This window comes from Scomber scombrus, chromosome 19, assembly GCF_963691925.1.
Source record: "Scomber scombrus chromosome 19, fScoSco1.1, whole genome shotgun sequence".
Taxonomy (NCBI): Eukaryota; Metazoa; Chordata; class Actinopteri; order Scombriformes; family Scombridae; genus Scomber; species Scomber scombrus.
Genome location: NC_084988.1, coordinates 15,956,964 through 15,981,184, shown reverse-complemented (window position 1 = coordinate 15,981,184; position 24,221 = coordinate 15,956,964). Strand labels below are relative to the sequence as shown.

Sequence of the window (24,221 nt, the reverse complement as noted above, 5' to 3'; positions counted from 1 at the left end):
ACAGCTCCAAAATAAATGCGCTTTGCACTGGAAGCCAAGAAACACACTGCCAGAACTGAGGGGCTTAAAATGGTTCAGTGGTGATATTTATAACACAGAAAACAGTGGCAATACACTCGAACACTTGAGTGGTCTGGTATACCTGGGAAAATGGTTGACCCTCTGGAAATCTTGAAGGCTACGCAGTATGTAAGGCTTGAGGTGAGATCCTGTCCACATGAGGTTAAAGTCATTACTATTTGGGTGGACCTAAAAAAAGAAACAAATGTTTATTTGCAATTGAAAGGCTCTGGATTGAATAAATTAATGTGAATTAGTGAATAAGCTCAGTACAGTTTCCAGTGACTAACAGCAGTATAAGAAGCAGATTATAAACTAACCTGAAGAAATACCCCCTGCTCTACAGAAATCATCCCAAAATGATGACCAAGTCACAGATTTTCATCACCATCATCTTACTTTATCTGTTTTGTTTTGTTTTGTTTTGTTTTGTTTTGTTTTATTCCAACAGTTCATTAGGAGGCAGAATTCACATCCCTGCTCGGTGTCTAGGGGAGAGCCAGATGTTTGCAATAAAGGCTTATTAAAGTTTGGCTCAGTGGAGGCTGTGGTAGACACTCGTCTGCCTTTGATGATGGGTTAGCGGGAGTCAAGAACCATTGAAATGAAATAAAAAGCGAATTAATTGTAACTGCTTGGAAAGAGCAATAATTGGGGTTGTGTGCCCTCGTGAAAACCGGATTAATGCTCTTGAGGTCATTTTGCTTTTTTCCATGGGTGCATTCCCGGGCTTTGACATCGGTATCATCAGTCAAAAAAAAAAGCCCCCCTATCCCATATTCTACAAAGCAGAGATAAATAAATAGCATGTGCTGCAAAAAACAATACATTTGTAAATATGCCAGCTAATCTTTTAAAATTGCATGATTGAGCGGAGAACATTACCTCATGGAACCCATGATTGGTCAGTGTTCCTCGTACCAGGCGGCTCTCTGTGCGTACAATCTTGAAGGCCATGTTGTATCGCTCTGAGCAAATTAAACAAATTGGAATTTTAACTTCATACGCAGTATTCCTTACAATAACATGCTCTTAGTATAAAACTAAATGAAACCTCCAAAATGTTTTACAGCGTCAACAAATTCTGACGTACCTCCGATAGAGCAGATATTCCCATCTTTTGAGACGATAGCTTCAGGGACAAACAAGAGAACTGGGATGGTCTTGCTAAGGCCACTCCAGGCAATGCAGGGATGGTCTCTGATGGACAAACATTGATATGAGACACAGTAAAAGTTAGAGGCAGGTTTTAGAAATGTTCAAAACTTCTGGAGCCCACAGATCCACTCAAAATTCAAATAAGAGAGAGAAATAAACACCTTTCACACAGAAAACCCATCATGGAGATGCACTCCGGGGTAAATTATACTGCCCAAAACCTTTGGCGGTCATTCCCCAATGATGTGAACCCACCTATATGTGCAGCTTACCTAACGCTGAGGGAATGTGTTCTGACACGGTGTTTATTTCAGTCGAGCAGATAGAGACAGAACCACACACAGTTTCTGGAGGTGCTGGGCAACAACAAACCCGTGTACTGTACTAACAAACCACTCGTAAAACTGCACACTATCTGATAGTACCAGACACAGCCTGCTTATCGAGGGGGCTAGAAAAAAGAAGATAAGGCGGCATGTTGATGGAGTTGAAGTCAATCAGGCACGGCCAGTCTTGATAAAGGAGGGGAGGCATGTAAACAATTGCTGAAGTATCCAGGTATGTCAGACAATACGGCAGATATCTTCTCCACTGAGATGAGATTGTTTTGCAAACCCTTAAACAACAGATTTTGATCATATTTAAGGCATCAAAACTACTGAAAGATGATACAACATATGAAGGTCTTGTTACCATCACTGAATTATTTTAGGTTGCAAACATTAGTAATCACTTTTTTTTTCTCTAATACTGACTGGATTTATGGAGAGGACTATAATTATACACATCTAAGCTATATATACTTCAAAGTGAGAGACCTAACAACCTATGACACACAATAAAAAGACTATAAATGACAAGTTTCTTGAGCAGACAACAGTGCCAATGCTGTATTTAACCGTACACTCACCTTCATCTGTCCATCAATCAAAAACCAAGATAATGAGTAATATTCGCAAGCATTTGTTCTTAAGTTTGCTTTCTTTTTGTTTTCATTAAATATGTTTTTTTTTTCTTTCAAAAAAGTATTTTTAAGCTGCAAATTAAATGTGTTCCCTTGGTTGCTGTACATGCTTTATTCTATACATGTGACTTAATTTCTACTATGTGCTTCTCGTAATTGCTTGTGATAATATACTTTGTTGTCCTTTGCATTATTTAGTGTCGTCTTTTGATGTTATTTGCTGTTTTACACCACATTAAAGTCAATTATTAACATCCAATTACAAAGGGGACCACCTTCAGCCCAGTCCGCCTGACTGAACATGCATTTTTGTTGTTTATTTGAATATTTTGAATCAAGTTTGTCTAAATGCATACTAGAGTTTTGTAATTGAATGTAATGTGGTTTGTTATATTACACCTCTATGAAACACTGAACGTGTAAACTTTTTTGACAAAATGACATATTGTCCTACTTGACACCTTTTTTTTTTTTTTTTTTTTTTTTTTTTTTTTTATAATTACCTGTCTGACTTGGCTTTTGACAACACCACTGCCATTAGAAGTGTTTAGTTTCAGACTTTATTCAGTAAATCTTTACAAATGTGTGGGGTCACAGGATGATTAAAAAATCTGTTAATTTTCTTTAGATTTTTCTCTAATTTCACTGCTCTTTTCTTGGGAAATACAAGACCTTTTCCCCTTTTCAGGTTTCAATAAAGTTACAAACATCCATAATTAGTCTTTATTAACTTTAATTTTGGTTATGAAGAAATCAATCATATAGACTAATCTGTTGTTTAACTTCATGCTTACAGCATCTCAGCAACAGTGTGTGTCACAGCCTGTGGTGTTGTAGACTGTCTACTTTGTATTTAAATAGGCCTTATGTAGACTGCTGTGTCTGTGTCTTGTCCAACATAGTGGTTTCAATGGATGTTTTCTCAGACATAGGCTTACTTGGCTCGAATAGTGGCAATTTGTGTTTATGGTATGGTATGGTATGGTATGGATATTTTAATAATATCATGATTTTCCTGCTCTGACAGTAACCCAATGCATAATAACAGCCCAGTCAATTAAAAGCAGCACTGGTCACCTGGAGATTAAACCCTAATACTAAGCAATCCAAACTAAGTCAGGAGATGGGAATTCATCTCAAAGCAGGCACAGTGGCTCTCAGTAAGGTATAACTAAGTATAGGTTAAGAGGGAATTAGTTGGCAGAGACGAGATAAAAAGACCAACTGTTACAACTGTGATCTGGAGCTAGAGACGCTCCTCCCTGTCATTTGACTGAGCTTTCATCAATTATGTAAAATGAAAGATACTTGAAGACTTCATTTTGTCTAAATGTATCTTGGTATCAATTATTAAAACAGCCTCACATAGATTATATTACACATTCAAACAGGGCAAGGCAAATTGACAATACGTACAGCAGAAAAAAAAATTTTTTGCTCCAGCACGGTGTCATATGAATAGTGTAGTGGCAGATCTTATGAGGTATACCAGGTGGATCAGTAGATTAATAACCTAAGTCACACAGAAGGAGACCTACTTAATTCAGACAGCCACATCCACAAGATGCAGGAAGTGAGCAACATCCTAGTCATCTATGCATAAATTGTAACTGTCTGCGGCACAGTTATGAAAACAGTGAGTGTACAACATGAAAAGTGTACTCAACAAATAGTATTATAGTTAAGGTTACATCTGTAGTGTCTTTTTATTTGTATTTATTATATTTATTTAGCCTTTAATTGTATTTAGTCTTTTTACCTACCTCATTGTTTTGTATTGTTGCTGTAACACTTTAATTTCCCTTCCCTGGGATTAATAATGTTATCTATCTATCTATCTTATCTATCTAATGTGGAAGTCTAATATGCAAAGACTTACATACACAGAGGTGACTGATTATGATTTTGCATTTGGATATGTACTGTAGATGTGTTATACAATGACCACATATGCTACAACATTATGACAACAGAGATAAATGACCTCAGAATTGGTGCTTTTTTCATCTACATTCAAGGCTTGGGGAGCAGCAAATGGTTTTAGTGATGATGATGATGATGATGAGTAAAGGATAGGGTGCTTTTATACTGCTGAGACTTGACAGTACTATTTTTGGATCTGACTGGAGCAGATCAATTTCAGTTTTATGTGATAATACAATTAGGACAGCAGATATGCACAGACTGCAGACTTGTACTTACTCTTGCTCGTCCTCAGAGGAGGATTCAGAGTCCTCCTTATCCCGGATCACAACTGGCATCTCCACAGAGAAGGCGGACGAGCTGCCAGGTGAAATCTTCCTGGGATCAAGTATCTAGGTTTAACATGGTATCTACCACCTCCACCTGCAAGCATACAGCCAGTGAACGTCTCATCAAGCTGCCTGTTATTACATTAATAACATGGTTACCAAGACTCGTTGACAGCTAATTTCACATTGATGCAGTCCTGAAATACTGGTTCACATTTAGCACACGCACATTCATCTCAGAATAGCTTCTCTCTCTCTCTCTCTCTCTCTCTCTCTCTCGTCTCTCTCTCTCTCTCTCTTCTCTCTCTCTCTCTCTCTCTCTCTCTCTCTCTCTCTATCTCTCTCTCTCTCTCTCTCTCTCTCTCTCCTCTCTCTCTCTCTCTCTCTCTCTCTCTCTCTCTCCACTCTTTTGTTGACAGTGACATTATTTTCTATGACGGTTAACGTTACAGCAGACAGAAAACTAAACCCAGGCAACAAGCATTAAAGCTAAACAAGATACGACTTAAGGTGTAGGAAGCTAACCAGGAAGAGTCTGCCTTCTTGGACGCCGCTAAGCTAAAAGCATTTGTATCGGGAAACACAAACACAGCAACATAAACTTGCCTTTATTTCTGAAAGCCTGCTAAAGACCAGCTAGCTGGCGTCACTACTCACACGGGCCAGTTGATCATCGCGGTTAATCTTCCTGGTAACTACAACAACTGAGTAGCAACAGAGCACGGAGCATGCGCACTAACGGGGACTTTTTTTTTTTTTATCCACCTGACTAAATTTTGCGTCGAACCCATATCCAGAAATAATATCGTTTCATTGTGTAAATTGACCGAGCTCATGTCCTCAATCTATGGGAATCTTTTAAGTGTGTTTAAGTGTTTGTTTTTTGGCTTAGTACAATATAGAACATGAGGTTCTTGTGAACACAATGTCAGGCGGGTGTTCACAAATAAAATAGAAAGAAAATTAGTAAACATTAAAAAAAGAAGAATAAAAGTAGCTAATGAATAGAAAAAGTGAATACGTAAAATAAATTAAACAGAAAACTTAAATAGTGATATTTGGGACAAGTAGTATACCGAGTTTCTTTTGAGACTTTTAAGTAATTATAAAACAGAATATCTGAAGAAAAAAAGAAATACATATTTTGTATAGACCAAAAAGAAAAGGAAAAAAAACAGATTTGGTCACCTCTGAGAAAGAAAAAACCTAAGTTGTTATGTAAGTAGTTACATGGGAAATATAGAAGTAAACATCTGTATGTGTGTGCACATTGACATATGTGGAGTGCACAACAATAAAGCACAAAATACATAATATAAATAAATGAAGTAAGGATATTGAACATTGGTCTGAGAGTTTGTCAGAAAAATTGTTTGATCATAACTAAAAGAAAAATGCATCTTTCTTATGCTACCAAATGTAACGAAAACAGAAGTCAGTACAGTTTATCCTCTTACTCCACATGTCCTCTTTGTATGAACGCAGCCTAGCCTGCGGTCTGCAGGTGATCGGATTGCCCGATAGCTATTGGTTAGCGATGAAAGTGGGCGTGACCGGAACTCCTGAATGGACCAATCGTATACATGACACGACTCGATGGAGCCACATCTCCAGCTCTGTCATTGGTTTAAGCCACCGTCCAGAATTTAAGGACTTACCTTATAACACATAACATCATTAGACTCGGTTGGTTTGAGTCCCACTTTTTTTTGGTTTTACTGGAGCATGCTGACACTGTAGTTTGATAGATGCGGCCAGGTAAATACACACGCCATGCACGTTTATTTTAACACAGATATTCCAGTAGATACCTGTCGGTCAATATGTCTGCGTAACTAGATGCTGGTGGTTGCTTTGTGTTGATAGTGTTTAAGGTTGTTTATCCTGCAGCAATGACCACTTTGATTTCCTCACAGGTGCGTCCCACACACAGCAGAGATGAGTCGCTTCCTCAACGTGCTGCGCAGCTGGCTGGTGATGGTGTCGGTCATCGCGGTGGGAAACACGGTGCAGAGTTTCAGAGACCACAGCTTCCTGTCAGAGAAGCTCTACACTGGCACGCCACAGTTTGGTAAGGAAATTTTAGGTGTGCTGGCATCTCATCTCAAAAAATGTATATGCAGCCCTCAACCGTAATATAGCCCTTAAGACAGCGTTTAAGGCTGTATATCACAATATTAGGAACCATAGTCTGATGATACTTCCCACTGTATAACCATTAAGTACAGAGTACCTGTTTCATATCATAATTCAGCCAACAATACATAACTGTAATAGTTAACAATATTCAAATTTAGAGCCTGATCAATGCAGGATTTTTTAGGTTGCTACCAATATTAGTTATTATAATATTATACATCTAATGAGGGTACTTTATATTGGCCAGTCACAAGTTGGTATATTTTTACTGAGCAGGACATTTTGATAATTAAAGAAAGAACTCAGCTATGAACTTGTTTTTCAATGACGTCAAACATGTTTTTAACATTGCTGTACTGCAGTTTTGTTGGTACTTGTCAGCTGGCATTTATGCTGCTATCAAAATATGTGATATGGTTCTATAGGTTTATAATAGTGACCCTGGCTAATTTCTTTTCTATTTAAAATGAGTTAAGACATTGTTACCATACAGTATTCTCTACTAATACACCATATGTACCCTTAATAACCATATACCGAGCAATTTCCATGTACATTTTTATGTTCCTACTAGTTACCCCACATATGATTTTGGTCCTACTGTATGAAATTGACCAAAATATGCTACCATGCCTTGTTTTATTCATAATATGCTTAATGTCCAATAGTGGTAGAGACCTCAAATATTGGCACAAAATTAAGAAAAGATTGTATTTGCAGAAAAAAGTGATGATATCAAAACTGTGCAAAGATGTGGTTTTGTAGTAGCCTCAAAATCACACTAATTTAGGAAATTTGCACTTTCCCCAAAATCTAGGGCCTTTATAAAAATAAATACCAGGCAGTGAAGGCTTTTAATGATTTTTTGCATACAGAACACAAATTTGTATTCCATCATACAAAATTTGATGAGGCAAGGAACAATATTTGTCGAGACATCAATGCCCAAACATGGCTTCCCAGATAAGGCGTTTTTGATGCTATAAAAATGACCCATTCATGATATAGACATGATAGATATGATAAGTTTTGAACAAAATCTAAGACAGTGCTGCAATAGCCTCATCTGATTTCACACAGAATGAGCCATATGGGAAATACAAATGCCTATATATTGATATTTTTTCCATTTTCTAAACTCTAGCGTTCCTGATTTTTCCATTTCTTTTCTTTTTCCTCAGTGAACGGTCTCCAAGCTCGAACGTTCGGTATTTGGACGCTGCTGTCATCCATCATTCGCTGCGCCTGTGCCATTGATATCCAAAACAGAACGTAAGACTCTCGCTCGTCACTCATGTGTGCATGTTGTTTCTGTTGGCAGTCTGCGTTATGTTCTTAACAGTGTGTCGTCGTGTCGGCTCCTGCAGGCTGTATCACATCACTTTGTGGACATTTGTGCTGGCGTTGGGCCATTTTCTGTCCGAGGCTTTCATCTACAAAACCGCACCGCTCACTATCGGGGTAATGGCACCTCTCATTGTGGCAAGTAAGTATGGACGACAGTGAGGAGTTGTAACTCTAAAATGATGTCAGGATTAAGTTTTAAAACACCTTTTACATCGTCTTGATTTCCCACAACTGGAATTAGAAGTTAAAATGTGACATGTAGATCACACCTCTTGTGTCTTGTGTCTTTTTACTAAGTCATAGTGTCTCCATTTGTTTTTCTAGGTTTCTCTATCATAGGAATGCTGATTGGATTCCAGTGTATTCCAGAGACACAAGAAGAAGTCAGAGCGCGACAGAAGAAACGTAACTGAATCCGAGTTTCCTGCCGTCCAGTAGACCCAACAGACATATTTGGACTGGTCACAGTGTTTGTGTGTATGGCTTTCTGCCTTAAAGAACATGAGATCTGGACGTCAATTCGTTTCGTACTGTGAATGAAACGTTCTATAGACTGTATACATCTATGTCTGGGTTGTATGTAATGTTTTTTGAAATTATATTTTAGAAGTGCAATCGAAAAAAGGTTTACGGGAGTAGTTGTCACCCTTTTTGTGTATGGTTTTGTTACGCTACAGTAATTGATGTGCAATACACAGAAGTTAAGGAAATGCGACCTGTCAGCGCTGAATGACACTGATTATTGTGTCGGTGCCAATAATTTGACTTTTTAAAATCCAATAATCAGATGTCAGGCATTAAAGCAAGAAAGGATTTGTAAGCCTGAAAAGTTGTACAGGAGGACATGTGTACAATGTATTGAATTCAATATTATATCAATTTAAAAGTGCTCTATGCCTGGAATCGAGCATTATGCCTGAGAACTTTAAGCCCTGAGATGTACTTTGAAACTGCTGAACAAGCATTTAACTGATTACAGAAATAATCCAGAGTAGATTTTCATTGTCATCATATTTTTATTTTTATTTCACCAGATCACCATTTCCTATACATTTGTTTAATAACTCAGATTTATTAAGAACTCCGATGACTATACAGTACAAAACTATGCTCTTCATCACAGAATTCTTTTGATATCAGCGATTCTTCTTGATGTTTGTTCTGTGCTGTGAAACATTTGTACACCCTTACAATTAATGCACAAAAATATTTTTGAATTAAATGATTTGTTTGTGTGTCTGAGACCTACAAAGTGTTTTCTATTACAGTAACGTGAGAATTATGTATATTTATAAATCTAGGAGCTACAAATGTAAAGAATACAGACCTATTGTTTTCCCTCAGTGTAACTGTGCTCTGGCATTATTTTTGATGAAAATGTGTCCTATTCTGCCCATATGTTGTAGTTTAAGCTGAAGAGAGAGGTGTTGTGTTATTTTCTGCTGATTCTGGCTCTTCAAGCTCTTTAAAATGTTACTGGATGGATTCAACTGCAGAAAACATGAAAACAGAGTTGAAGAAATATACTCCCAATGCTCTTGTTCTATCCACAGATACACTTTTTAAAAGGCCTTTTCAGAGATATTTTCAGAGTTTTTACATTTAAAACAAAACAAATTGCTTAAGTGTCATGAAAAATACTCTGTCCTTAAATGCCACTGAAGGAATAACTAGCATCTCTAACAATTACATCATAATCATTATAACATAGGATTAATCGCCATTAAACTAGCCACAACACATCAAGTAAAACATGTTAAAGACAAACTGTACACACACCAGTTACACTGCATCAACTACATGTCTCAGTAACAAATTCAAACAGAGTCTTCTATATAAAAACATACTTTTGTGCAAAATTACTGTGCAATAGATCAATTTACCTTATCTGCTCGCCAAAGGATCACAGAATTTCTTCCCGTGTCTGGCGAGATTGTAGCGATCAAGGACAAAACTGACCCTCCAAAGTGTACTCAGATGCACGGCATCAATCATATTTGTAATCAGCAGTATTCAACAGTAATACTTCCATGTGATCCTGAATGGCAGGCAGACATATGATTATTGAGCTGCTGTATGGTCACCCTGAGTGCCACAACAGGAAAACGTGTCACTATTTTTAGCATTACTCTAAAAACCTTCAGCAATGTAAATACAGACACCATATTGGTTCGTCATTAGGAAACACTCACAGTTTAAACATTGCTCTTTAGAATGCATAAAACACTACTTTAACAATAATTGAAGAGGGTAAAAGCTCAGGAATAGTTACATTAGTGATGCTGGAGTCATTAAAGTGGCAACTCCATTCAATTGGCAATACATTTAAAATGCCCACATGGGATTAAATTAATGAATTTGTTTTCACATGAGGATGTAAAAACCTTTGAGGTTCATTATTGACATGTGCTTGTGTTTGGATGAAATAAATTGCACTTGGGATACTAGAGTGAATCTCAGAGTTCATACAGTACATCCTGGAGTAAAGACGTTCTGCTGGTTCCTACTGTGTTCAATCTGAACTCTTCACAGCAGCTTTCTTTTTACTATGTGGCCATCTATGTGTTTAAATAATGTGTAAATGTGTCAGTACTTTAGTTTTCTTAATCTGTACATGGTGTCAAGTTTTTGATGCTTTGATAGAAGGAAGGTATGTGTCTCTCTTTCAATCCAGCAGGACCTCCCTCTTCATAACTTCCCTTCTTTCAGGATTTCAGGAGCAGAAATGCCTCCTTGTTCAAGATCAGCTGTAGTTTTCTGCAAAGGACAAGAAGAGAAAGGAATCACAATCACATCGTTCAACAAAAAACAGAAAGAATTGAGCTTTTTACTAAAAGACACAAATACTCCACTCAACACATCATTCAGAAAGACAACAGAATATTAAAATAGATCCAAAAAATACATATTATGCATTCATTCGATATTGAACAGCTCAAAACTTCATCAATATCATTCAAACATTTAGTCAAATAGGTCATCAAACAATGTGAACAGCCCCATTTTATTTTCCTTAAAAAAAGACTGATTAAAGTAAAAGATGTTAAAGCACAGAGACATTAAACAAATGTCTGTGGTATTCATTTCATCTTGATGATGACTTTAGGAGAAACAACAGCTCTACATTTGATGAACAGAATAGTTTGAGGAACCTTCAACCAAACTTTGCAGGAGGTTAAAATTCCTGGATTGCTTTTTTATTTAACAGCAGGATAATCTGTTTAATCCAAAATCTGAAGTGGAAGGAATGTACTGCGGTCTAGTAATAACCACAAGTATTCTTCATAGCAATATTAACAAATACCAGTTATGCTTTTAGGAAAAATTCATCAAACCTATACAATGACAACACAACATGGTTTTCAACAATTGTCTGTACAGTTTCACACTGACGTTTGTTAAAAGGCAAATGATACTCTTCTCTGTTGTGTGTATGTGGGGAGTTTATTATTATCTGTGTTGAAGCTTCAGAAGAGTGTGTGCCCCTACCTTGGCAGGTGTGTGTTTTGGTTTTTGTGAGGTTGTGGTTTTATGTCAAGACTGCCGCTGCCAGTGGCTGCCAGACGCTGTGGCACCGTAGTCCTGCACGGAGCCTGTAGACTGGAACAATAGCTTGGGTGTCACACCTCTGAGGGGCCCTTGAGGGACCGCCTCATCTTCCACCATCTCCTTCACCACCACCACCATCAGTCTTCCCCCAGAAACCGCTGCACACCAAACTACATTGCCTGCTACCTATACCTACCTACTTGCACAGTAGCTTTAAAAATACCTTTGAATATTTTTATGGAATTACTTATCTATAAAAGACAACATTTTTAATGTTTGTTTCTGCACTGTCTCCTCATTTCTAACAAGTGACTGTAACTGTCTCATGATAAACATGAGTGTAGCTTATTTAAACTCTGTTAGTGTGCAGGATTACAGGAGCGTTCCATTTTAGTTGCGTTTGCATTGTTAGAACGAGGACAAAAGACAGCGAAAGAGGCCCCAAAGTTCTTTTAAACAACAAGGAAACAAGCTGAGCTGCAGAGCAAACACATTGTGAAATAAGAATTTGTTTAAAATGGTTTACATTGCCAAATTTCAAAGCAGCTGAATGCCACCGGGGTTTTTTTTTTTTTATTGAATTATTTTTATGTTCCATAAATGTGAGAGTTTGACCAAAATTATGCTTTCATTTGTTTTTAATAGTGCATATAATAAATAAACCTGCTTTTTATCTATTAGAAGGGAATTTGCGGTGTGTAATTATCACATTACAGTGATACAGTGATTTATGAAACTGATTATAACAGATTTGCATACATCTGTTTGACAGCTGTCAACTGCACCCATATGACAGTGTAAAAAAGCACATGTCCGCAAGTGTTAAACCAAAATTAGGATTTTACAGCCAAAGTTCATAAAACATGCTGTTAGAGTGAGTTGGAGAGCTGTCAGACAAAGCAGAGTTGTGCTTTTTGAAAAACAGAAGAGAGGATGTTTTTTAGTGTGATGAAAGAGAAAGTTTCCACCAAACAGCGCAGTGCAACTCCTGCATTCACTCGTGTGAAACAGTGCACTGCAGTGTGAGGACTGCAGAGAAGCAGCCAGCAGAGTGAATTCAGCCTCAAACCAGGGCGGCATCTAACACATGCCCTCTCCACAGGGTGAAGATCCCACCGCTGACTTCATGCAGCGCACACGGATGTACTTACACTCACTGTCTGCACCTCGGCCTGCAGGTTGGCCTTCTGCCGTCGGAGGTCAGACTTGATTAATCCTGTGACAGACACGGAGGAGAGTGGAAAAAGATTCTGTTATGGTAATTATTACCGTGGTAGCTTTTCTGTTTAAATGTGGATTTGATTTTGACACACTGTATTGCAAGAAAAATTGCAACATGTGAAATATGGTGTTAATTATCAAACTACAACAGCTCCTCAGTGGTGTCTCAGTTCTGTTTCATGTTTAATACCACTTACATCATTTAGAAAAGTGATGAATTTGCAGGTTTTCTTTCAGATAAATTAGTTGTTATAATTAGTTTTAATGCACAACTGATGTATGTCAAGCAGTAACAATCACAAATGGCTTCAAAAGTTGTTTTAAAAGAAAAAGAGCCTTGTTTTCTGGTATTAAACAGGTGTATGATATGGAGCATTAAATAATAAGCTGAAGTACTACATTTTTCATTTAATAAAACAATGTAATTCATTCAGCCACTAGATGGCAGCCTCATCATATGGAAGATGTGAGTATGTGCATGGGATTGTAAACACAATGCACAATGGTTTTAACATCCCTGCTGTAACCACTGAAATGCATCAGGTGTTAAAAGTTAAAAGAAATAGCACTCTTAATCTTGTTGTACTGTAATGTACAATGACAATAAAGGCATTCAATTCAATTCAATTCAATTCAATTCAATTCAATTGAATTCAATTCAATAACTTACCTGTAATTATTGTTCCTATTAGCAGAAAGATAGACAGGAAGATGTTTCCTGCTAAAGTGCCCCATTTATCAATGATCTTCCCTTGGGAGATGGTGAAAATGATTCCAAAGATCTGAAATAGGATGTAATGAAATGTTTACAGCCCCTAATCCATCCTTTCTTTCTCTTGTGTTGTGTCTTAAACAGAGTTATTGTGGCCAGCTGTGACCGTGTTGAAGTTACCGACCTGAGCTGAACAGTTGAGAAGTCCAGATGAGGTTCCCTCCGATTCTGGATAAGTGAGCTCGACTGCAAACTCAAAGCCCAGAGGCAGGTATCCTGTCATGAAGAGGCTGCAAACAGACACCCAAAGTCAAATAAAAGGCTAAAAAGTGTGCGATTTGCAGTAGTTTATTCTTAATTGTGTTCTCAGTTTTAATCCTAACGAAGTATCACGAAACAGTTTCACACATTTCAAAGTAGGGCAAGCATATATTGCTGTATAATACATCCTTAAATGAAACCCACAAAAAGGAATTGCTATGGAAACCAGATAGAGGCATAATCAGCTTACCATAAATAGCAATAATTGTGAGGACAAAGCATGTGGACTTGGGAGTCGGAGAAGCATTAATTTTGCTTTGACTAAGCAGCTCTCGTACCAGAGGAGAGAGAATCAGAGTAACATAACCTACAGCCTCATCACAATGTTTAACAGAACTTTAAAAACTGTCTTGAAAATCAAACGTGACACACATTATTCATCTCATCACAACATCAGATTTAAAAGACTATGACTTCTAGCTTATTATTAAGTTTATAGCCAGAGTGTCTTCTCCAGTATTACTGATATACTGTGAGTTGCGTATGAAATTCAATGACATTTTTATGACTTTGAGGTAATATTCAGCTAAATTCAAGTCCTTGTCATTATTGGGATACGGCAAAACCAAGCACTTTAACTGGTGATCTTGCAAATTAAAAACAATCTTGATATGAATGTATAATTACCTTCTTTATTAGATTAACATCTTTCATTTAAAGACTCCCCGCTAAGGCGGGAAAGTCTTAACTCAGATTCTCAAATGTTAAAGAGATTTTAGGGAACTACAGGAGTCCTGTTTATCCTCATGCAGAAATAGCTGACACTCCTTTTCCACTTCATGTTTCTTAAGCTGGCAGTAATACGCAAAGATTTGAGGTAATCTAAATACAGCGGCTGTTTTTCTGTGATCAGGTGGTGAAAAAAAGGCACAAAGATTTGAAATGTGCCAAATATTTCCACATATTTGCTAGAATAAAATCACATTATCACATGTTTGCTGTTGATTTTACATGACACACGCCATTTACACATGCTTTATACAGGTCGGTGGGTGTGATGGTAACAAGCCTCAGAGGCCTTTACTGGTTACTTACCCTAAAAGTCCAGCTGTGAGAAACACCACCCACAAGTGACCCTGGTTGAGGGTGAAGGCATACACCAGCATCGCAACCAAAGAGAGGATATACACGATGAAGGTGGTTTGCCTGAAGAGAGAGGAAAAGAATATCAATGAATTCACACACAGCAACCCTAATTCGCTACACAGAAAGACTTTTGTAAATCTAAAACTCTAAATCACCTGAGAAATCCAATTTAATCAGATTTGACTTTTACACAAATGTTTAAGAATCTGAATCCTTACGACTGGGCTTGCATTTGTTACATGCCAGAGCCGATCAGAACAAGTAAATCCTGCAACAACATTGAACGAAAAGGCCTTATGTATACCCAGCTTTCTAAAAGCTAATTGGGAGTTCAGGAAAGAAAACGTCCGATAATCTGCAGTCTACATTTCAAATTGCAAAAGAAATATAAATTTGAAAGGAAACTTATTCTATCAACTGTTTTGGCAGCAACTCACTTCACTATAAGAAGTTAACTAAAATGTACAACTCTTCTCCACCACATTCCACATGAATCCTTTCATGTTCATCTGTTGTACAAACGCAGCCTACAATAACTGAAAATATCCTTGAATCCACTGCGAAAAGGTGCTCTTGTTTGTTTTTTTATTCTTAATAAGTAATACTTCACATAAAAAAATGCAGTATTTGAGATTATACACTATAGCTTTCTGCTGATTGAGTGCAAAGTTTGACTATCAACTGGGAAAACCAATATTCCTGAGTCATTGAAGACCCCTCGTCATAACCCGGGCCATCAGCACAAACAAGCTTACTCTGGTGAAGCTGTCTCTTGTACAACCACGCGTAAAATATTGCTCCCAAACATTTTTGTTAATATAACATAGTCCTTTGACTCTCTCCCACATAGGACAATGGGAGAGTGAGGGTCAACAACATGATGTGGGCCTGACTGCTTTGACAGCTAAGCATCCTGATGGCATGTAAGGAATCTGAGCGCTGAGGATTTTATCTAGTCATAATAGTTTGCATGCCAGATAACTGAACATTGTGTACCAAAGACTCAGAAACCTGATCCCCCCCAAAAAAAGCTATCGAACAAAACAAAAAGGACACCGTCTGTGATCACAAAGCGATCAGATACTTCCACTTCTAAAGATTGGATTGTTACTGTTTTCCACGATTAACGCGGCTGCACGAGGCCTGAGATGCGACCAGGGGAGGACCGTTGGAGTAGAGCCTGTCAGCTCAGATAAGCATAGAGGGACCTCACATATAAAACTCAGTTCCGCTGGATTCTCATCCGCGCCCACATTGAACAAAAGCTTTAATTCTCTGAGACATCTCCCTGCGAACGAACGATCGAAGACATTCATACGAGGAGTCCACATTTTAAAGCACAACTAACACCACAGCAAACAAGAGCGACTGTTGATCCTGAAAACTGAAAATTATGTTGAATTACAGTATAGCACAATGATTAGAGGTTCCGATTATTTTTAATGCCGAATGAAGGAAGTAAAACTACAGGGAGAATTTGGAGTTTTGTTTTGTCTCAGAGCCTTGGACCTTTACTTAAACAGGTTATGGTCACACATTGAATTGTCTTTACGCTCAATAGAAAACCACGTTTTTTATAGAAATATCTTACTTATAGGTTTTAGTCTTGTCCAGCCAAATGCCACATATGAGGGATCCCACCATGCCAGCAATGACAATGGTCAGACCGATTCTCCCGGCATTCACCTCTTCACCCTGAGAGGAGAAACCAACAATGACATTTTGGGTTTTACAGACCGTATAAGACATTGGTGACATTTAGCATGCTGCAGTTATCTTGTCCTGTAAGCTCTAAGCCATAACAACCAGAGTCCCACACTCAAAGTCATATCCTCGCCAGTTTTATAGTCATCACTGTCAGACACAAGTATTACACAAATGTCTTGGAGCTGGGTTAAGCTGCACTAAGCACATGGCATTAATAGAAGGGGGGAGGAGGGGAGAAACTGAGAGCAAAGACGGTAACAAAAAAGTACAATAACAACAACACTTCATGTAAATAGAGGATGTAAGGAAGTAGCATGTTTTCTAACAGACACACCGGGACTTACAGGATAATGTTCAATGATCATCCGGTTCAACAAGGTGGAAACAGCATAGAAGCAGCCGACATTCAGCCCTGAAGACGACAAAAGACAAGAGATTATTCTGAGTCGACCTGTAGGAAGGTCCAGATGGGACCAGATTCTGACCCCTAAAAACACTGTTGACAACCTCTCACATCAAGTATGTAGTGGCCTTCAGACATTGTCAATGATTGGCTAATAGATTGTCCTGATGTCCAGAGGGTACATATATCTAGACTATTTTAATATTCTTTACACTGCCAATCATTCACATAATCATTAAATGGTGACCTTTGGGTTTTTAAACAGTCAGAGTGAAAAAATGCGACATCTCTAAGGACTTTAGATGGAAGTTACACATAAGCAATGTAGTGTTAGTCCATGTGTGATGATGACGTATCCTCATATCTGCACACCGGATGATAAAGGCTGTGTTGGTATACACATATATGACTGTGACAGCTTCAGCTGTAAACATCCATGATGAGGCTTTTACATCTTTGTTACCTTTCACCTCAATATCGCAACAACATCTGAGCTACAAGTGATAAAAGTGAGGTGATGGAACACATGATGACCTGCTTGTCCCAATGATGTAATGAAGATGCCACCATGACACAAGCACATTCACGATTATGTGTCAGATCTGTGTCAGACTTCCATCTCTGTTTTTTTTTATGATATCCTAAAATAAAAGAAATAAAATACTCCAAAAATACTAACATCAGCACATTTTTGGACACATTACAACTGCTTCACTTTACGCAAGAAACATCCTCTGTACTGTGCAGTCATCTGTTTGCTGGATCAACATTTGGATTCTCTATGTGGACATAAAAACCTAAAAGTAGTCCTGAAAAATGAAACCAAATATTAATCAACAGAGTATCAACTGTTGATTAATATTTTGTTTCATATTTATGAAAGTATCTCATTTCAAAAAAGGCCAAACATTTTCTGGTTTCATCCTCTCAAATCAGATTCATATTGTTGTATATTGAACACATTTGGGTTTTGCACTGTTGATTGGACAACAACACTTGCAGTTTATCTTCAGTTGTGAGGATTACATAGACTAAACTATTACTATACTGAATAAACAAACAATAAATCAATCAATAACCAGGTGGTTTAAGCTGTAAATCAAACACCTAATGGCTGGTTCCTACAGACATGAGGCTGTCATTGCGTTTCTGTTCAACCTGTTCGGACATGTATGCAGACCCACCATAGCTGACTACCAGGAGCATGAAAGGTTTGTTGCGCAGCAGCCTCAAAATAGAAGCTGTGTAGGAATATTCGTCAGGGAGAATGCTTCTGGCCTGAGCCTGGGCCTGCGTTGGAGGGATTTCTGGTCTCTCCTGAAACACTGGAAAACACACCCACACACACACACAAACACACACACACACACACACAAAAGATGTTTATAATCTGGGGAGAGAAAACTAGCCATCTCATTGAGCTGGGAATGATAGTGTATCTTCTGTTCTGCTATCAAACGGCACAGACACTACAAGACACACTGTGTGTGCGTGTGTGTGTGTGTGTGTGTGTGTGTGTGTGTGTGTGTGTGTGTGTGTGTGTGTGTGTGTTTGTGTGTGTGTGTGTGTTTGTGTGTGTGTGTGTGCAAGGCAGGATTGGACATTCTTTAGAAGATAAGATAATAACGTCATCATTTGCAGCTACACTGTTTTCTGGCCATCTATTTGACACACCTGTTGTCAATAAGTCAACAGCCTAAGTTAACTAACAGTAAACAACCTTTATCAGGTTTTTCACATTAGACGCTTATTAGCTTAAGTTGAATTTGTTTATATGTTTTTTTCCCCAGCTATTTCTCTTTTCCTGTTGTAATTGCTTTTTATTAACCGTTTAAAAAGGTTTTTAACACTTTGCAAAATCTGTCTACTGGATTTTTTCTGCATGAGGTTCTGTGACATAGAGCACAGTATGCTATATATCATAAGAATTTATTAAAATTATTATTACATTTTTCTAAATATTCCTTGTTGTCAACTCGTGAAGAAAAACAAAGAAAGTTGCAACTTTATCATATGAATAAAACTTTGAGTCAACAAACTTTGACCTCACATAGGCTCTAAGCTATGATTGTCAACCAAGGATCTCGTGTCTAAAATAAATAATGGGATGCTTCTCTGACTGTCAGAGAGTTTTAGTCCTTGATGGAGGTGAAAGATGAATTTAACAGAGCTTAGTGGGGAAGTTGATTTAATAAAACACTTCCACAACTCCCAGAGTTCCTGCTTGCATTCCACATCATGTCTGAACACATCTCATCAAAAAGGTGGACAATTACAGCAATTACTGTAGCTGCTCGTCTAGGGGATGGCAATGCCGTCGAGTTTTCGGTAGAGAGCACATCTCTACACACTCGGCTTTCCAGCAGTGCTGCCGCAGGAGCCCGACAACCGGATAAAAAAGCCCTAACAGCCCGACCACATAAAAAACGAGTGAACAGTTTGTCAAACAATGAACCCCAATGTTGCAAAAATGCTTTGAGAGAATTGTTGGTGTCCTCAATGAAAAGTGTCATTACAAAGACAACTAAAAAGTCCAATTGGCATTACTGTAAGGGACAGCTTTGTTACAGTCGCTGTCACGGGAAAGCACAAACTGTCAATTTGACTCTCTCTGTATTTTCCCAACATGACTGTGGGAGTTGCACTGTTTGACATTGAAAGTGACTTGCACTGGGCTTTTACTGCATGAGTGAACAAAGAGCCCAGACAGCTTTTAACCACTCTATGAACCTTTGAATGGGAATTGTCATCTTCTCTCGAAGACTTACCGATGACGACGAGGACGAAGATGACGGTGGCCACTCCAGCACTGATGTAGAACATGATTTTGATGTGGTACGCCAGCTCGTTCACATCGTCCACATTAGGCACAAGGATGGGTGGGATCAGGAACCCGATGGCAATACCCATCTGTGGGTGGTAGGCACAAATTTTAAATGTGAGTCTTTGCTTTCAGCTGACAACTACAGACACACACACACACAAACACACACACACTCATAGACTCACACATACAGTAAATACACATCATTAAAGGGGGAAGGTTTTAATATAAAAGTGCAAAAAGGTTGAAATAAAGAATCAGAAAAGAAAAAGGTAGTTGAGTCTTACAGTGAACGTAAAGTAAGTTTTATGCTGCCTTGAAAACAAATTGTTACAACAAACAATTTGACTGTTTGACATGTGTGAGTGATGGTATACCCAGTATTGTTGGTTATAGTTCTTGGGAAATGAAAGTAACACGCCCATCCCACCCTCAGGGTCCAACAACAATTCTAGAGGGACAAATGGGGGGTAACTAAACTTTCCAAATTTGAATACCCCATGAGTAGTGCCCACTTCCTCAGCTTCCTACAGCATCAAGAATTTCCCAGAGGGGACACCGGTCAAGGTCCCTGTGAGAGAAGGGAAAGGGCAAAAATGTGACATGTTCCTGCAGGAGGAACAAACCAGTCAGCAGTGCCTGAAGCGTGCAAACACACAAATATGTCGTCCAAGAATGATACACCATGACCTCTGGAGCTGTACCTGTTATCCTCCACATTACACGGACACACTTCACATTTGGCATATTGATGTTAAATATCTAGCATGATCTGCTTGAATGATTGTTAACTTACCTTGTGCTCATTCTGCTAGAGAAGGCTTTTTAAGATACTCACAGGAGCCTATAAAAGATCTCTACAGCAACTTTGTTCACTGTTACACATCCGAAACAAATAAACCCATCGCATCCCTATTTGCAGCGGATTTTCAGCTTTAATAACTTGTCAAAAATATGCAAAATTATTCAATTGGTCCAAATCAAGAATTGCCTCTCTTATGAAGTTTCTTTTGGCACAAAATATGTTCATCTGTTTGATCTTCAAAGAAATTCCTACAGATTTTTGTGTGAATATGAACTATTTCTAAACATCCTTGGGGATATGTAAACTACTTCAGCCTGAAAACTTGGAAGTATCTTGTTCACGATCGGAGCCAAAAGGAATAAAGTCGTGGTGAGCGAGTGAACATCAACAACAATGTGTTCTTTTTATCTGCAGCTGCGGGGAGCAGGACCAAGTCACAAAACAAAAACATGCCTGACAATGACCGGTGTGCAGTGTTTGGTCTCACGCAGGTGAGAGAGGACACACTTCAAGTGATGGAAAAACAACGTGGTGGGAGGTCTTTGGGGGTCAGTGTTGACGCAACGTGTTAAAGATCGTGGCAGGATCACATCCATATTTAACCTAAATACATAAACACCTGTTCTGCCTGTACAACATCCACTGACTGTTTATACTGGCTTGTACTCAAAGAATCATTTATGTTACATTGATTATGAACCCAGATTCTCCCCTCTGGAAATGACTCCAGATTGAAATAAAACTTTTACAACTGTGTCACTACCACAAAACCTTTGAATTAATCATCTCTTTGACAGCAATGTTTTTGCTCTATGTTCATCCATATGATTTTCTGGCTACATGTTAGGTAAGATGTGAGGTGAAGGACACATGAAATGACATGCTGTAGATTTTACAGTTATTTTACCAAAAGCCGTGGCGGTTTGTTCAGAAGCAGACGGTTCAAGCGGTGGAAGTCACGCGCCATCCCACGTAATATCCCCTGGCTAGGAAGAGCAAACCACACACATAGACATAAGGAAGTCACTTTACAATTAGACGATACCGGAATCTCCCGTTTTCAGTGAGGTAAATCTTCTGCTTGCTTCTCTACCTTCAACCTCTTTGGCAAACACCTGTTGCCTGCGTATACTGTGACTGTTTTCCTCCACAACCAAGTTATTGCTATTACATTTTCAACCCTGGTTTTCCTTTCTGATTCAGAAAATATGCTTGCTTGCTTTCTATTAAAAGTGTGTGACTTTCAGATTATGTGTTTCTAAAATGTGACATTATGTAAATAAGTTAAGTCTTCTTTGACATTTGGAAAAAACCTAAAGGTAAACCGTAAGCAAATACTCAGCTGTGCTCAAATATAGCTGATGCAAAAAAAAGTCCATTACTTTCAACTTCCCATGTGCCGTGTTGGTAGACATGTGACAAAAACTAAATTCTGTGGTTACTCTTATAGAACTGAAACTAACAGTGTATGCATGTATTAAGTGCTAGGTTCTGCAACTAGCATGCATCATGGATCCTTTTGCTGTCAGAGGCTGAAGCAGCAGTCATTTTTCTCCCCTGGCATTCAATGATTCACTTTGATAAACCAGCTGACTCAAGAAGAAGAAGAAAAGGAACAGAGAGGCTCAGTCATGCATTGAAGATGGCAGATGTGACATAACATGTACCTGCCTGTTATTAACACATTGCCTTTCACATATGCTGCCTCAGAAAAAAGGTGACAGAATTTTCTCTCATCTTTCATTCTCTCACACTGACCAACACACATATACCGTTCCTTTGACACCAATATGACATCACACACACATTGCCAAAGATGGTTCAAGCCAGACAGGTAAACAGAGACACACCTGGTTTCCCAGAACGCCAATGGAACAGGCGGTGGACACCTCCTGCTGCCCAAACCACAGGGACGCAAGTCTGGATGGGATGCCCAGGATATAAACTGTGGCCACTGAGCACACAAATTGGCCGAAGAAGGTCATGGCAAACATGTCGGGGTGGGCCGTGCTCGTCTTGATCCAAGCTCCAATGCAGTTGAAGGCCGAGCCCACCACCACGATGTCCCTGAGACCTCGGTTGTCGAGCAGCCACATGACAGGCAGGATGAGAGGGATGTAGGTGAGGAAATAGATCATGGAGAGCCAGTCAATGGCCATGGTGTTGATGCCATAGAAGCGCATGAAGATGTTGCTGATGATGCTGTACTGCAGCCACATGAAGGCATTGCTCATGGAGTAGATGAAGAAGAGGAAGAGCATGACCCAACGCCGTTTGTACAACCTGGTCTCCATCAGTGGAGGAGGGTCCTCGGTGTCCAGGACGGACCCCTCCGAGGTGATGCTGCCATTTCCCAGGGACAATTGGCGGTTATGTTCACCCAAATTGGTTCTTTCATTTCTTGCTGGAGGAGAAAAACCATCCTTGCCATCCATCCACTCATGAGAGAATAAATCCTGACCGCTCATGTTGGTCCCACTGAAAGACTCCCCGTTTCCTTCAAGCTTCAGTGGCACTCAACAGCTGGAGGGAAGAGTAAAGCCGCTCTCTTAACACTGTGTTAATTTACCTGACTCGCCCCTCCCAAACTCAGCAGGTACTTCCTACATGCTGATCGTAAACAAGCTTGCCTGGTGTGCAAAAATCAGACATTACTGCTCATTACTTCAACCAATTTAGCAGGTCCGGTGCGCAGTTTAAATATAATGAGCGGTGTTGGAAAGCTCCAACAGCTACATACCTGACTGCCAGTGTCAAATCATGCCTGCCTGTTCCTGTATTCAACAATTCAGGAGTCATGTGATGGTTTCTACTTCTCATTTCAAACTCCACCTTCCAGCTTGTGTCATGGCATCAAATATCACCTGATAGCAGGCGCTCAACCTGTGTTGAGTTAGGCACATGACACTCACACATCTGTTCAGATGAGCTAAAGTCCATTGAGATGACGCTTAACAAAGACTCCAAGTTCATCAAAAAACGGACAAAAGTAAAAGAAAAGGCGAAAGACAGAAGAATTGTGAAGCACAAAACTACAACCTCAATTGATTGTGCAAATAAACTCAAAGCAAATAATGGTGTCTTACCTGCAGTCTTGTGCAAATATATGACAACAGTGATGTAAAGTGGTGGAAAAGTCCTTACTCTGCATGCATAAACAATTTATTACCAACATCCCATCATCAGATCACATATGTGAGAATGAAGACTTAAACATTAACAGTAGTCTGTCAAACTGTCAGCATACACCTTTTGTTTTACAAGACCATGAAGCAGGGTTTTAAAATTACAGCACTGGGTGGTTGTGGTTGTAGGAAGTACACCTCTGCGCTCTAACACAAGGTGACAATATCCCACAGTTTGAAGAGAAGTTATTAGAGTGTTTGTGGTTCATAAATTGGATTTGCTTATGCCCAATCACTTTATATAATATCATCTGACTTGGCATTACACTGACAGGCCTGAAGCTGGCTGATTTAAAAAGTTGGTTACACTCACAGTCAGTCAGAAAGTATTAGTAGCCTACAGTGACATATTTTTGTTGTGCTGGCTCTGTACTCTAGTACACTGGGCTTGCAGCTTATGATTACACACTGTCTCCAAATTTTAGGGGATAAAAGTAAGTCATTCTACAAATGAAAAACATTTCTAATTGCTCATTAGGCCACAAAAC

General features: G+C 38.8%; 3 protein-coding genes across 3 annotated transcripts in view; 1 reads left to right on the top strand and 2 right to left on the bottom strand.

Annotated features, from left to right (window-relative positions):
- Positions 1 to 4,496, bottom strand: part of ttll5 (tubulin tyrosine ligase-like family, member 5) — a 52,409-nt gene extending 47,913 nt beyond the window's left edge. Inside the window, exons 1-4 of the mRNA XM_062439879.1 lie at positions 4,385 to 4,496; positions 1,154 to 1,260; positions 946 to 1,028; positions 143 to 249 (exon numbers count right to left, since the gene is read on the bottom strand). Of these exons, the coding sequence (XP_062295863.1) occupies positions 143 to 249; positions 946 to 1,028; positions 1,154 to 1,260; positions 4,385 to 4,443 (356 nt within the window). The 5' untranslated portion in view covers positions 4,444 to 4,496. The remainder of the gene's footprint in view (positions 1 to 142; positions 250 to 945; positions 1,029 to 1,153; positions 1,261 to 4,384) is intronic.
- A 1,570-nt stretch (positions 4,497 to 6,066) lies between these two features.
- On the top strand, positions 6,067 to 9,157 carry erg28 (ergosterol biosynthesis 28 homolog). Its single transcript, XM_062439877.1, has 5 exons — positions 6,067 to 6,192; positions 6,351 to 6,505; positions 7,755 to 7,845; positions 7,941 to 8,059; positions 8,245 to 9,157. Exons 2-5 carry the CDS (start codon positions 6,373 to 6,375, stop codon positions 8,331 to 8,333), a joined length of 432 nt encoding a protein of 143 aa, XP_062295861.1. The 5' UTR covers positions 6,067 to 6,192; positions 6,351 to 6,372; the 3' UTR covers positions 8,334 to 9,157.
- A 3,249-nt stretch (positions 9,158 to 12,406) lies between these two features.
- On the bottom strand, positions 12,407 to 22,842 carry LOC134000911 (heme transporter FLVCR2-like). The gene is made up of 9 exons (XM_062440420.1): positions 22,399 to 22,842; positions 19,688 to 19,829; positions 18,104 to 18,244; positions 16,861 to 16,928; positions 16,401 to 16,504; positions 14,759 to 14,869; positions 13,587 to 13,692; positions 13,361 to 13,472; positions 12,407 to 12,685 (listed from the first exon to the last, which is right to left on the bottom strand). Exons 1-9 carry the CDS (start codon positions 22,840 to 22,842, stop codon positions 12,594 to 12,596), a joined length of 1,320 nt encoding a protein of 439 aa, XP_062296404.1. The 3' UTR covers positions 12,407 to 12,593.
- Between the last annotated feature and the right edge of the window lie 1,379 nt (positions 22,843 to 24,221).